The sequence below is a fragment of the Dipodomys merriami genome, unplaced genomic scaffold, assembly GCF_024711535.1.
Source record: "Dipodomys merriami isolate MVZ:Mamm:240054 unplaced genomic scaffold, mDipMer1.0.p SCAF_285, whole genome shotgun sequence".
Classification (NCBI taxonomy): Eukaryota; Metazoa; Chordata; class Mammalia; order Rodentia; family Heteromyidae; genus Dipodomys; species Dipodomys merriami.
Genome location: NW_027204326.1, coordinates 126,087 through 140,119, shown reverse-complemented (window position 1 = coordinate 140,119; position 14,033 = coordinate 126,087). Strand labels below are relative to the sequence as shown.

General features: G+C 45.6%; 1 protein-coding gene across 1 annotated transcript; it reads right to left on the bottom strand.

Moving 5' to 3' along the window:
* Positions 1-75: 75 nt before the first annotated feature.
* LOC138838609 (S-adenosylmethionine-dependent nucleotide dehydratase RSAD2-like) lies at positions 76-12,691 on the bottom strand. Its single transcript, XM_070038000.1, has 6 exons — positions 12,274-12,691; positions 10,526-10,687; positions 7,626-7,855; positions 5,898-6,047; positions 3,732-3,764; positions 76-2,779 (listed from the first exon to the last, which is right to left on the bottom strand). The coding sequence occupies exons 1-6, from the start codon at positions 12,653-12,655 to the stop codon at positions 2,615-2,617; spliced, it is 1,122 nt and encodes a 373-aa protein (XP_069894101.1). The 5' UTR covers positions 12,656-12,691; the 3' UTR covers positions 76-2,614.
* Between the last annotated feature and the right edge of the window lie 1,342 nt (positions 12,692-14,033).

Genomic DNA, 14,033 nt, shown 5'->3' with positions numbered 1-14,033 from the left:
GTTTGTAACAGTACATAATTATTCCAAATATATGCCAAAGATAAGATTCATAACATCAAACCACTGAGAGAGAAGGAAGGTGCAAAAATATTTTAATATATGCAATGTTACAATATATTAGATCTATGCCCGAGTGTCCTAAATGAAAATGTGCATTCCCTAAAAACAACTTCATACACTTACTCAAAGCCTGAGTGCTTGGTCTCTGTCTATGTACATTTTTCTCCATGAGAGGGTATGGTGCAGGATGAGCTATTTTTGAAAGGAATCTGATTGCAGTCATATTAGGTTCCATGCAATGATTAGACTCCAAACTCCAATGATAAAAACAAAACATAAGCCCGTTCTCCAGAGATTTCAGCCAAATGACTCTTTTCACATTCAAACTTGAAAGAACACAGCAACAGCCATGTCATTGAACAGTAAGTACAGAGATGATTAGTACTTGGTATGCAGTAAATAATTCCTTTTGTCCTGTCTATTCAGGCTTCATGTGTTAAATCTTATTTTAACTTAAGCAAGATTTAGGCACACAATTTCTGTACACACTTCAGAAACTGCAGTCAATTTCCCTTTCCCTTTCCTAATACAAAGGGTTTCACAAAACCCACAGTCATATGTAAGAATGAGAAAGCAGAACAAAACACTCATCCACATTTGAAGTTTGCTCTGAAGATAAAAGTTCCTACTTCTCTAATTCAGGAAAAAGATAGGTGACTATTTTAAAGCCTTACAAATCCCAAGCTGCTGTGTGAAGAGTGAGAGGTTAGAAGATAAAACAGCTAGAAAATGTCCTGAGAATGGGTTACTTCCTGAGTGGCATTTTGTTTTGTTTTATATATGTTTTCTTCAGGAGAAAGAGAGATGTAGTTTCCTCAGCTAGAATGAAGGGCACTCCAGCTTGGCTTCAGGCTGAGAAACCCGCACTGACTGTACCCCTGGCGTCTGACTGGGAATCAAAGCTCACTCCCTTTTACTAAAAGTTTTAAGTTTAAGCTGATTATACGGAGTCTGCATAGTCTACATAATATCAAAACCCTCAGAGAAAAATCGTTTGTTTTTTATTTTTAAGCACAGAAAACACAGCTCTCCTGTCTTGAAGGGGACCATAATCATAGGCCAATTATAACGATGATTGAACTTGGAAAGCGTTTTATAAGAGAAAGAAATCATAAAAGCAAATCTCTTCAATTCACCAAGTCCCACACAAAGTACTGGGGTCAATCCCCAGGGCGGGTGGAGTTTCTCACAGGTGCTTAATGATATCAGACACCAAGCGCCCTCTAGTGACCCCCACTGGAATTGCGGCTAAATTAAATGACTGCTGGGGGCAAAACAAACATTTCCATTGCTTTTGTTTCTCTAAAACAATGATAGGAAATCGTTATTTTCCAGGCAGTTAGATGGTTTCTAGTTACATAACTAAACTACATGCAACAGACCAACAAGAAGAAGAGTTTGATTAAGTAACATTCTCCTACTTTCTTTGTGGGAGCTAGAAAAGGGACTGGGTCCTTTCATATTACACTGTATCTTATTTCCACTGATTAGGATTACTTGAGAAATAGAATAGGGTTCTGTGACTCCATTTGCACAAATTCCAGGCACATGTTCTCCTTTAATCCTGGATATCGTGGCTTTAGCTTCCAGTGCTTAGCTAGCCACTGTTACTGCACAACACAAGAAGACAGTCAGCTATTCTAAACTCCTGGTTTTACTTGACAGACATGTGTGGCCTGAGTAACGGGCTAGCATAGTCTTCCACCACCGCCCTTGTCTTATCATCAGGAGATGTAGAGTGGATCTTGGTTTTGCCAGGAATCTTGGAAGAGACCCAGCATGGACTCACACCACAGTCACCGTGTGCATGGCAGGAAGTACTTTTCCCTCTTCTCTGTGCTAAGTCTTCCTGGCAGCAATGACATTTAGTAGTTCTCGAGCTTCTCTGTTTACCCTTTCTTCACTTCTGAATAAAAGATTTCAGTGGAATAAAGGCAGAAAAGAAGTGCTGCAACAAACAGAAATTATTGGTAAAGATACTTGGTAATGCGTCCAGATGGGAAAGCTGGCATCTCAGTCTATATTTGGTCTCAAAAGGAACTGACTCTGAGAAATTTTTTTAAAATACTGTAAAAATAATAGCTTCAAGATGAAAACAAAGGAATTGCAGTAAAATCACTCAAAGGGAAAAATCAAACACAGACACTGGTCTCATAGAGATGGCTGGGGCTCATTTCCCACAATGCATCTGTGAAGTGGGTTATAGGTCCTGGAAGTAGGCGGATAATGTATGCTTTCCTTTGATTATCATTCTTCCATTCTGCTCCTTTAAAACAAAATAGAAAACCCAAATAAAATCAAACCAGAAGTGCTTTTTACAAAGCCAACCAGCTAATACCCAGCTGTGGTTATGCATTGTCCACAGACTTCAGGCAATGTCCACAAGACTGCAGGCATCTACAAGTGACTCTGGGTCCACAGGTAATCAGGTGTGGTGTTCAGGAGGAAATCAGACTTCTGGCCATGAAGAAAGACCAGTGGTTTGTCACGGCAGCGGTGGTGGCTGCACCTGGCTTTTCTCCCCCAGCGCGTGGAATCCTGTCGCATCTCAGCGTCACCAGTCCAACTTCAAGTCTGCCTTGCTCCATACGTACTTCCCTCCTCGCTTCAGAAACATCTTTTCATCAAAGCCACTGAATTTGATTGCTTCTTCCACGCCAACATCCAGAATGGACTTGGAAGGGTCCTTGCGTCCATTTCTGCAGTTCAGAAAGCGCATCTAGAAAATTTAAGAAAGAAGTAGGTGTGTTTTCACAGGGCTTATCCTATAAAACTTGATGAGGGTAGAGGAATCAATCTGAAATTTTGCTCCCACTACGTTCATCAGAAGGAGGTGGGGAGCAGCCCGTTTGGGGGTAGCCTTGGTCCAAATCTCCAGACAATCATGACAACCTGCATTTCCAAACTCCCCGTTGGGCCCATAAACTGAATGTTACCAGGATCAATTTTTCCCCTTATGCTCTATCAACTTTATTAATAATCCTCACTGATAAACTTGAAAAGAACAAAATAATCTGTATTTTTATCTACTTCTCACAAGGAAAAAATCCTCCGAATCCTGCGTAGACATGGAGCCCGTAGCTCTTGTTGGAGGTTACTTCTAAAAAACAAAAACAAAAGGCCACCTCACCTTTGAATGGAATTATTTGACCTCTGCTAGACAAGGGTGGCCCATCCAGAACAATAACAGAGACAGAGAAAGGTGGGAGGCGGAAGGAGAAGGGTGGGCTCCCTTTTCCTTTCCTAGGCATGCGGGGGTGGGAATCCTGACAATGGTTCTCCTTCCAGCTGTCGCCGTAATCAGTGAATTATAGCTGACCATTTCTGGGTTAGTCAGGGTAAGGCAAAGAGAGAGCTGGCTTTGCTGCCCGGTCAGACCAGAGCCCCTGGGCTAAGGCTGGTTCCACGTGACAGCCGCAGATGCACGGCTTCGAGGGGTGAGTACAAATCCACAGACCCGGGTCACGTTCAAGCCGGGGAGATCTCTGAGTGCAGAGCATGGCACAGGACTAAGCTAGAGCTCACGGTAACAGGAATCACCAAGTACATCCAGGTTTCGCCTCCAAGAAGAACAAACCCATACAAAACAGCTGTGTTCATGTTAGCCTACTGGCATAGCTGCTTAATTGGTTCTTCAGCAGTCCTTTCTTACTCACGAGAGAAATACTCACATATTCATCCAAAATGAGGTAGGAGTCTTTCATCTGCAAAGAGGAATCAAGTAAAAAGTTAGCTTTCATTTCACAGATGTATTTTTCAGTGTGTGTGCTCAACTGTGTGTCACTCAGTGTCTGTCTGTGTTACGATTCTGGGTTCAACTTTCTGTAATGGGTTCCAGGTGAGGGTTTGTGGAATCTCCTTCCATTTATTCGCAGGTGACTTGGATCACAGAATAAGAATTTCTGGACACGTCACAATGGCAAGAAAACTTGGCAAAGCTTTTATTGAGGAAGCAGGCAAGCAGAAAGGCAGAGGCACACTAAAAGGGAGACACACTGGGGTCTTTGACCTTGTGTGTGTGTGTGTGTGTGTGTGTGCAATAAAGGCATATGGGGCACACTTAATCACCCTTGGCACTGCAGTTTCTTCGCTTGGGCTCAGGATCTCTAAGACTGACCTGCTCATTAGACTAAGATCACTAAGTTTTGGCATCCATTCAAAGAACAAAATATGCATTCTGCCTTACATTTTAAAGACAGCTGTTTCTCCTTGAGGTAAGTACTTTGTGCCAGGAGGAATCATACTCCTAAGTATTTGTTTTTCCAGGATACCTATCCTTTTTTTTCCCTCTCTTAATGATGCTCAGTTTTCAAAGCACACTGATTTGGGCTAGCTGGCAAGGTCAGATAAAGGTGCTCTTTCTCTTTTTTCTCCTTGTACTAATTCCACAGCTTAAGAAGGAGCACAAGGGTTAAAGAAAGGAAGACACAGAGCTCATTTCTGAATTGCTGGCCTCACGTTCCCTGATTTATCCTGCCTCAATTTCCTTAAATCTCATTTGAGTGTTGTGGTTCTAAGAGGGGAGGACCAATTCCAGTCTCTTCCGATTCTGACTAGCCGAGATACTCTGCTTCAGGCTACAAGCATCAGGTAGTCACCCCAAGGACTTCTCTGAGCCTGGCTGCCCTCTCCCCTCCAGCGGTCTTGCACTCAGCACTCTCTGTGAGGTGGCCCCATACAATGACGTTCCCGATTCACAAGGCACAGTGCAAGACTCTCTTTAACTCTGTCCCCATAGGGGCTGAAGAGTAGCTTTACCCGAAGATGCCAATATTACTTTAAGAGGACCTGAGACCAGTGTGTCATGCAAGCTAGCAGGCAAGGTCAGATAAAGGTGCTACCTTGTCTGCATGCTCTTATGAGTAGAGATTGGCCAGCTTTTTTCTGGAAATGGTTAAGTAGTTTTAAAAAAGTGTTTTGTGATTTATAGACCACAGCTAAGCAGCTCCACACTGTACCCCCCAAAGCGATCACAAAAGAACGAGTAAGAGAATAACGTTGGCTGAGCTCCACCATAACTCGAGTAAACACAGCCTGACAATGGAATCCAGGCTATTTTCATCAATCATGAATATTATCCTCGGCTTGATCTAACCCCACCCTCCACCTCCAATGTTCTGAATCAGGAAGCAAGCTGGGGCTTCTCCCTCAGTCCTCGGCTGACTGACTTTTGTACAGGTCAGGTCGGGGCCTGCTGTGAATCAACAACCACCTCTTACCACAGAGTCCCCATATGCCTATCCTCCAGGGCCCGAGAGCTCACACGGAGGTGTGAAGTGAGCTGGCCAGCAGATTGGCAGCATTATGGTTTGCTCCGATTCAAGCCAGGCCAGCGAACACCAGGACCTGACTACTCTCTCGTGATGTACACGCTCTTCCCAATCTGTGGATGGAATTTGCGCTCACTGGATGTATCCCACAGTACCTATGGGAGACAACTGGCAAAGCATTTCCTCTAGTCGATCAAACCTCTTAAGTTATTCATAGAAGTAACTCTATGACAATGCTGATATAAATAGAACAGCATTCATTAGTTCCTCCTAGTGTCTGGGCACTGAATCACCTATTTGGCACATTCTGTATCTGTGAATCACCATGTCAAGATTGTATGTGTGATTCCATGGAATCACGTCATCTACCTGTTCATGGAGAGGGAAAGTAAAGCTTATGCAACACTGCATGCAGCTGGTAGGCAGCCATCATGTATCTCAACCCCTCTCCTCCCTCCCGATTCTGGGTCCTCTAAACTAACAACACAATGCTCTTGGGGGAGGGATCTCTCCCCATTGGAATCTATCTAACTGTGCGATGGCAAGCAAAACCTTTTTGCATACAACCTTCTGGTTAGATTCAGGCACCAAACAGGACACTTCTTTGTGGCGCTCTAAGAATTCTTCAAACTCTTCATCACTGATGACAAATCTTTCTGCTTCTCTCAGAGCATCTTCTCCAGAATTTTCACCCTCAATTAAGAGGCACTGGAAGACCTGAAAGATTAGGAAGAGCTGCTGGGTCAAGAGTGTTCTACCATTGTAGGGAGGAGCAAACCCATTTGAGAGGTTACCCCCAGCTGGGATCAATGCTGGCTCACCAGCTCATGGCTGCCGGTGGTAGCCAGGTCCTGGGCCTCTCAGAGGGGAAGCTGCTCAGGAAAGCAGGCTTCGAGCCTCATGAGTGATCAGTCTGAGCATGGTACCTGACCCAGGGCCTCCATTCCATGATGATCTTGGAGAACAAGGTTCCTACACTGGCAAGAGCCAATGCCCTCCCACCAAGGGCCAGAATCCTGAAATGGTGAATTTAGAGTAATTCAGAAAGTGAGGGAAATGGCTGGGACGCAAGAGCAAGCCAAAGAAGGGAGCAAATATTGAAAGTGAGAAGAAAGCCATGAAAGAAAATAGCTCTCCATCCATCTGTTGAGAGGCCCCAAAGAGAAGGCCAAGGGAGTCTTCTCAGAGGGCAGCTTTGCAGTATGGGGTGCCTCTTGTATCCCTCCCCTGGGCTTTGCACTGATCCCTTGAGGCCTGAGTATGTGCTGCCCTGGCTCTTTTCATTTCATTGGTTGAGCAGACACCCAGGGCATTATGGGAGGAAGAAACATTTGAGCCAGTGTTCAAGGCATTATGGGAACAAGAAAGTACAATGACGGACCCATGTCAGGGTTCACATGTCACTTTTCACCCCTATCTCCCTACCAGTTCCTTTTTCTCTCAACACTGTACATACTTTCATATCTGTGTGAAGCAAATAAGTGTGTCATGGTTGGCACCTGATTAATCATGACACTGAAAAGTCACCTTGACAGCACGAGAATGTGAAAATAAAGTAATATTTTAGAGCGCTGTAAAAAAAAAAAGGAAGAAAATATATGAATCTATATATTTTAAAAAGGCCACGCAGAAGAATACACGTAAAGGACACTCAGGGGAAATCAGCATCAGCCAAAGAGCAGAGATGGGGGACAAAAGGGAAGAGGCAAGGAGAGGTGGCTCTGAATTAGACTCTCAGGGCTTAGAAGTTGTCCTCTGGCTTGTGGCGTCCAACTCCTCATTTTTGTAAGTCCCTCCTCTTCCTGTCATCCATCTTTCTTCAGCTTTCATCAACCAAGAAAAGTACAACTGAAAGTTTAACAGGGCAGGAAGGATGACCAAGAACAAGGACTTACTTGCCACAAAAGGTCTCAGAGTCAGGATTGTTTTCAGTTTCACTGACGAGCATCTCAATGTTTTCTGGATTGTTGAGTCTCTCATTTTATTAAGTTTTTGGTCTGAGCCTGGGCACAGTATCTGATGCTTTCACTCACTAGCTGATGCTCTACCTACCGGCTGACGCATGTCTCCAATCCCTGTTGACACTCTTAGTGTTTGCTGGAGCGGTCTCTCAATGTTTTCTAGATTGGTGAGTTTCTTAATGTTTTTCTGTATTAGTGAAACTCTTGGTGTTTTCTGCACTGGTGAGTGTCTCAGAGTTTTCCATATGGGGACAGTCTCTGAATGCTTTCTGGATTGTTGAATCTCTCAGAGTTTTCTGGATAAAAACAGACATAGGCAATACTGTACACTTACCTTCCAGCGGACAGGGTTCAGGGCTCTTATCTGTTTGTTCATGTCCTCTTCCACGTTGAATCGATTAATGACAGAATTGATCTTGAAAGCTACTCGGTAGTCTCTGCACCACATCCTCAACTTTTGAAGATTTTCCACATGGTTCTTCTTTCCTTGACCACGGCCAATGAGGACATTCACTTGCTCATCGAAGCTGTCACAGGAGATGGCGAGAATGTCCAAATATTCACCTGCAAGAAAACAGTCATCAAAGCACAGAGCTCGTTAGTTCACTTAAGTTTCATTATGATAAAAAACATAACTTGTTTGCCTCTGTGCTGTAATTTTTTTGGGAGGAGGGGTCTGGTCATGGGGCCTGAACTCTGGGCCTGGGCACTGTCCCTCAGCTCTTCAACTCAAGGCTAGCGTTCTACCACTTGAGCCACAGCACCACTTTTAGCTTTTTTTCTTTTTGCTTATGTGGTGCTGAGGAATCGAACCCAGGGCCTCATGCATGCAAGGCAAGCGCTCTACCACTGTGCCACCTTCCCAGCCCCTCTGTGCTGTAATTTTTAAGTAACAGCTTTCCTCATATCTGAGAAAGTTGCTGAGATATTAGTTGTAGTTCCATAAAATAAATTAAAATAAAACCCGATGAAATTATTTTAAGAATAGGGAATGAAAAGGGTAAGAGAGAGTAATAGAAGAAGATATGTTGATGGGGGAGATTGCATGCATGCTCAGCTGTGTCATAATAACCCTCTCGTGCAGTTAATGCATACAAATAAACAGCTCTTAAAAATGTGAAATCATGTAATTATGGAGCTAACGTGACCATTCTAAAACTACATGTATGTGAATGAGGACTTTATATATTTAAATTAGGGTTTTTAAAACTTATATAGAAATTGTGTAATATATAAAACAAGTATATTATTGAAGTTTCTTGACTTATCTGTAAGCAACTGTAGATTTGCTTCTCCTTTCCCATCATACAGACCGCACTACTTTGTGCAAGACAGATGTAGTATATCCCCAAACTCATGAGCTTCTTCCCAGGTCTTGTGCAAGCTTTATCTGTCTAAATGTTTACAGAGACGCTATGCCATGCCAGGCACAAGTGTACCAGAAGCTGAGAAAACTGAGATAAATGAAAGCCAGTTAAAAACAGGCCCCTCCTTGCAAGGCAACACATTAAGGGCTCTGATAGCCGGGTGTTACCCCAGCAGAGGAGGGTTATTTCGGTTCTGTGACCTCACTTCTGTCTTTCCTGTGACCCCAGGGACCACTCTGGGGTCAGCTTTTCAACTCCATACTCCACATGCATGCGTGCGGGACAGTGCTGTCTGGGGCTGCTGTTCTTTACAAGCTGGCCAAGTGTGGCTGGCTTCTTGGATACGAGGACTTCCCAAAGCTGACTCCTTTTTCTTGAAATTACTTTCAAATGACAGAAGTTGTAAGCCACTATATGCTAATTTACATGAACTGATTCTAGTCTGATTTTAGGGTTCACTTTGTGTTACCTCTGTATAACAGAGGTATAACAGGTATAACAAGCACCAAGCACAAACCAGAGCCAGAGTAAAACAATGATCTATTACTGGGAACAACTCAAATTGTCCTAAACATTGCTCTCAAGTAGATTGGTAATGGAATATCATATCGGGATGAAGCAAGTCACTGAACATGTAGTCGCTCACTAGCCCTCCATACTCCCCAACCAAAGTTCAAACCAGACACAAAGATTTAATATAGATTGCAGACTTCAGTGGTCTGAGCACCAGACCCAGATCCATATAAACTCCTCCCCTTGCCCCCATTAATGAAAGGTTATAATTGGTTGTGAACTTGGTCACTGCCACAAACAGGGCCTCCTGTATTCCTGCTCGGTTCCTACCACCCTGGCACTTTCTGCATGTTTATCTGCCATACACACATTTGAGCAGTGTGAAGCAATCTTCTGATCCCCTTGCTGCATACCCAGGAGACAGGCCCGCCAAGCCTGGAGGGGAGGGTGCTGCTGGGGTTCACACCCCAGACCCTCATTCGCTGATCTCTACCCCCTCGGCTTTCCAAAGTGCTTTTCTCTCTCACCGAGTCTGGTTCCCAAAGCTCTTTGACCTCCCACGCCCATTCCATCACGTATCTCCCTGTGGTCTTGTCTCTGAGCTGGGAATCCTCTCTTTCTGCTTAACCTTTATCTGACAGACTGCTCCAAGCACACACATGTCCCCATGCTGGAAGGGACATCACACTTCTGGTCAACATCCCCAACACATCGGAAGGGAAGGATCAGCTCTGCCTTCCAAGAACTCAAAGCTCCAATGATTCACAAGGCATGGAAAGGAGAAGAGTTCTGTAAGAGGAGGCCTCAAACGTTTTCTGAAATGACAATCGTAAGACTGAGCACAATTTTTAGAAGCTTCCTAATGCCAAGCATGGCCCTAGAGATATCACATGCCAAGTTAACTATGGGACCTCAGCATTCTGCGGGTCTTAATCCTGGCTGCACGGAGGGGCTCCTGGGCACTCCACACCAGTCAATCTAAACACGGTGAGCTTCTGATATAGCTGGTCATGGGTCTCTTGTAGTCCTTCCAGTATTATTTATTCTATGATGCAGCCAGGAAATGTGCTAATTAATGCCATAGATTTCAACCCTTGCTGAGTCAGACAGCCCAAGGAACTCATCTTCTCCACAGTCTGCACTATCTGTTGGGCATACATGTTTATTTAGAGTCCTGCAGCATTAAAACAGCCCTACACACCACACACGACTTGGGAGAAGATTAGGGTAAGCAAGATTTGTTTTTCTTTCCTTCCTATTCCACCGAAGGCCTGGCTGAAGGCCCGGGATGGAAGGAAATGCAGGACCCAATGGTATTAATAGCAGCGCCTGAGGTGTCAGGCAATGGACTGACCGTAGTCCTTGAACCACCTCTCCCGGATCAGGCTGCCATTGCTCACGATGCTCACACTGGGCAGGCCCAGCTCCCTCTTGCAGAACTTCACGAGCTGGCCCAGGTAATCTCCCCTGTCGTGTATAAAGGGTTCTCCTCCAGAAAAGTTGATCTTCTCCATGCCTGGGAGAGGACACACACATCTCATAAGTCAATATTTTCATTAGTTTTGTTTTGATATTTTCGCTCAGTTTGGATGGGACACACAGGGCTGTCCTGAGCCCCTGTCCCATCCTTTGTTTTGTTTTGACCCAAAGTCTCACTATGTAGCTGTGGCTACCTCTCAATCCTCCTGCTTTGGCCTCTGAGTGCTGGGATTACAGGTTATGACACCATGCTTGGCTCTCATCCATTTGTACTCTAATGGCAAGAGTATATTTTTTCAATTAAGGAAAAACAAAAATAAACCCCACCAAAACTGGAACAAAGATGTCTACTATCTTCTCTTTCCTGGTTCTTGTTCCTATCATCAATCTAGCTCTACTGGAATAACCACATCTTTAATTCCTGGTTAGAACCAGGAAAAGAAAAAAATTCCTGAAGAGCTTGTTCTTGTTCCTTTTTACTTTTTTAAACTATGTTAAAATGGAGGCACTTGAATGCTGAGAGGTAGTTGCCCAGATGAACAGATTTGGCTTAGGAGGTGAAGGCATCATGGGCAATCCAGATTTCCCAAGCAGGCCAAAACCCCTCATGAGCCGCTGAACACTTCGGAAGATGAGCGGGAGCGCGCCTCAGCTGCACAGCTCCTAAACTCCGTTCTGTCGGACACGTGAGCGTTAGGTCAGATGGAAGTTAGATTGAAGGGCTACATTTCCATAGGATAACGCGCTTCCGCTCAGTAAGGAGACAGTACAGATGACCAGGCGCACTTTCTTACTTGGGTGCCCAGCTGTGGGTAGGGGACTAAATACAGAGCTGGGCAAAGGAAGTCAGAGCTGATAAAACACAGACTGCATGATTTCATTCATAGAATGCCCAGAACCAGGAAGCACAAATAGGTGTATGCAAAGGCACAGGGTAATAGCTGTGCACCTGGGCTCCCCATGTATGAAATCATCAAACGATGCGTGGAAAGCAGGATTTGGGCATGACTACTCTCCTCCACAAATAAGTTCAGCCTGGAGAGGAAAGGCTGCTGGCTGCGGAGATGATCTAAGAAAGACAAGCAGCAAGATGGAAGGAAGGACAGGATGAAGTGAAGATGCTGCATTTGAAGTAGTTTTTTCTGAACTATCCTCAAGTGACCAGCATGATGGCGTCTAGCCAAGCGAGTCTGGAGAGCAAGGTCCCTGCCATCTCTGTTAATATCATGATTTCTTTTTTAGAAGTTTCCTAGGAACAACACACACACACACACACACACACACATACACACACATGCAGCTCAAACTTGACTCAAAGCTCAATTGTTGCTACTGCTCTTCGGTTGAAGCATTTTTCTTGTCAACTTTCCTCTTTTCTGCAGGATTCCGAGTGTGTCTGACTGTCCCAGGCTGTTTCTCTGAGGATCACAGGCTGGGGTTGTGCCCGGGTGTCCACTCACTTCCTGCCAGGCTTTAGGAATAGCTGCACCTCATCGCTGCCCACCTTGCTCACCGCTGCACGGCTTCCCGCCGGGCAGTGCTGCCTGGGGTGGCCAGGGGCTGGCCTCTTTCTGTCAGCCCTCCTCTGCAGGGTGCAGTGCCCCAATTTCACCCAGGACTCACCTGCTTCCTTCAGCAGCCACAGCCCTCGCTTGGCCTCCTCCAGGGGCAGCACAAAGGATGTCTTAGCAGTGTGGAAACAGAATCCGCACTTATAGTTGCATTGGCGAGTGAAGTGGTAGTTGACGCTGGTGGGGATCAAAGACGGAGTCCCTTCTTCACCCTCCTCCCCCTCTTCCCCTTCCTCCTCTGTCTGGGGCTCCCCCCAGGGGTTGTGCCCCACTCCCTGCTGTCTCTCCTCAGCACCCAGCCCCAGGAAGGCTGTCTGCAGCCGGCAGAGCAGAGCAGTCAGGCTGTCCCAGAGGGAGCCCAGCGGCTGCCTGCACAGGCTCAGGAGCCTCTCCGCCAGACTGGTGGGCAGGAGCATCCCCATGATGCCTCGCATCCATCCTGCCCAGGACGACCCTGGCCTCTTATATAAGGGTGGAAGGGAGCCCGCCTCCCAGCACGCCCTCATGGACTCAGGGTCAGGACCCGGTGAGGGAGGAGGGACACACCCCTGCCAGTCACTCTCAGCTGAGTGAGTTTCTATTTTCTCATGAGTGAAAATGAAAGTAGACACAGAGCCAGGACAGGACGGGGCCAGCAGGCTCCCTGGCACCCCTGCAAAGCCTTCTACAGAGGACAGTGCCCAGGAGCTCTCCAGCCTGCCCCTGTACTCAGAGAGAGACAGTCACTTCTTCATAACACTGTGTGTGTGTGTGTGTGTGTGTGTGTGTGTGTGTGTGTGTGTGTTACTGTGGCTTGAATATAAGGATCAGCGTGCTTGCTCATGGCTGGTGCTTTACCAGTTGAGTCGTGCCCCAGATTGGCTTTGAGCTACCATGATCTTCTAATCCCTCCCACTCACCTGGAACATGAGCAGCTGGGAATGTGGGCACCGGCCTCCCATGTCCCAGAAACATGGCCTATGTATTTTTTTTTTTCTTTTCGGTCATGGGGCTTGAACTCTGGGTCTGGGCGCTGTCCCTGAGCTCTTCAGCTCAAGGCAAGCACTCTACCACTTGAACCACAGCGCCACTTCTGGTTGTCCGGTGGTTTATTGGACAGGAGTCTCACGGGACTTTCCTGCCTGGGCTGGCTCTCAGCTGTGATCTTCAGATCTCAGCCTCCTGAGTAGCTGGGATGACAGGTGTGACCACCGGCATCCAGCTGCAGCCCGTGTGTTGTTGCCGTAGCTTGAGCACCCCTTAGCTGAATGGCAAGGAACTGGAAATGTTTCAGATTTGTTTTTCTCTTGGGCTGGGTATAACACTCCATGGAATACTACTTAGTTATGAAAAAAAGAAGGAAAGCATAGTGTTTGTATAAGACATTTGGGGGGAGTGACGGAAGTCTAAACATGAGATTGTCTGTGTTTCTCATACACTTATAAACATAGCTAGAGGGGAATGTCAAACTTTCAAATACTTTTGTGCATGAAACAAACCACAGGTGGAATTTTCACTTGTGGTATCTCACTGCAGACTCAGGCTTATCAGAGGTCTACTCCAGGACTCCCAAAGAAAACAAAACCAGTATCTTAAACAGACATCTTCCCTCCAACATTCAAACTCATTGTAGCACAATTCACAGGAGGCTACATATGAAATCAACATATGGGTCATCTCAGAAGTGGGTAAGAACATGTTTTATAAGCACACACATCATACATACACACACACACACACACACACACACACATACACACAAGGACACACATACTGAATGAAATCAAGTCCTTTGATGAGCTGGACGAACATTATTTTAAGTGAAACAGAGGA

Excerpts from the sequence above, each read along its gene's own strand:
- LOC138838609 (XM_070038000.1), bottom strand. The coding sequence starts at position 12,655 with ATGCGAGGCATCATGGGGATGCTCCTGCCCACCAGTCTGGCGGAGAGG. Across the intron at positions 6,048-7,625 it reads TGAACCCTGTCCGCTGGAAG|GTCTTCCAGTGCCTCTTAAT; the intron begins GTAAGTGTACAG and ends CTAATCTTTCAG. Across the intron at positions 2,780-3,731 it reads ACCTCATTTTGGATGAATAT|ATGCGCTTTCTGAACTGCAG; the intron begins GTGAGTATTTCT and ends TAAATTTTCTAG.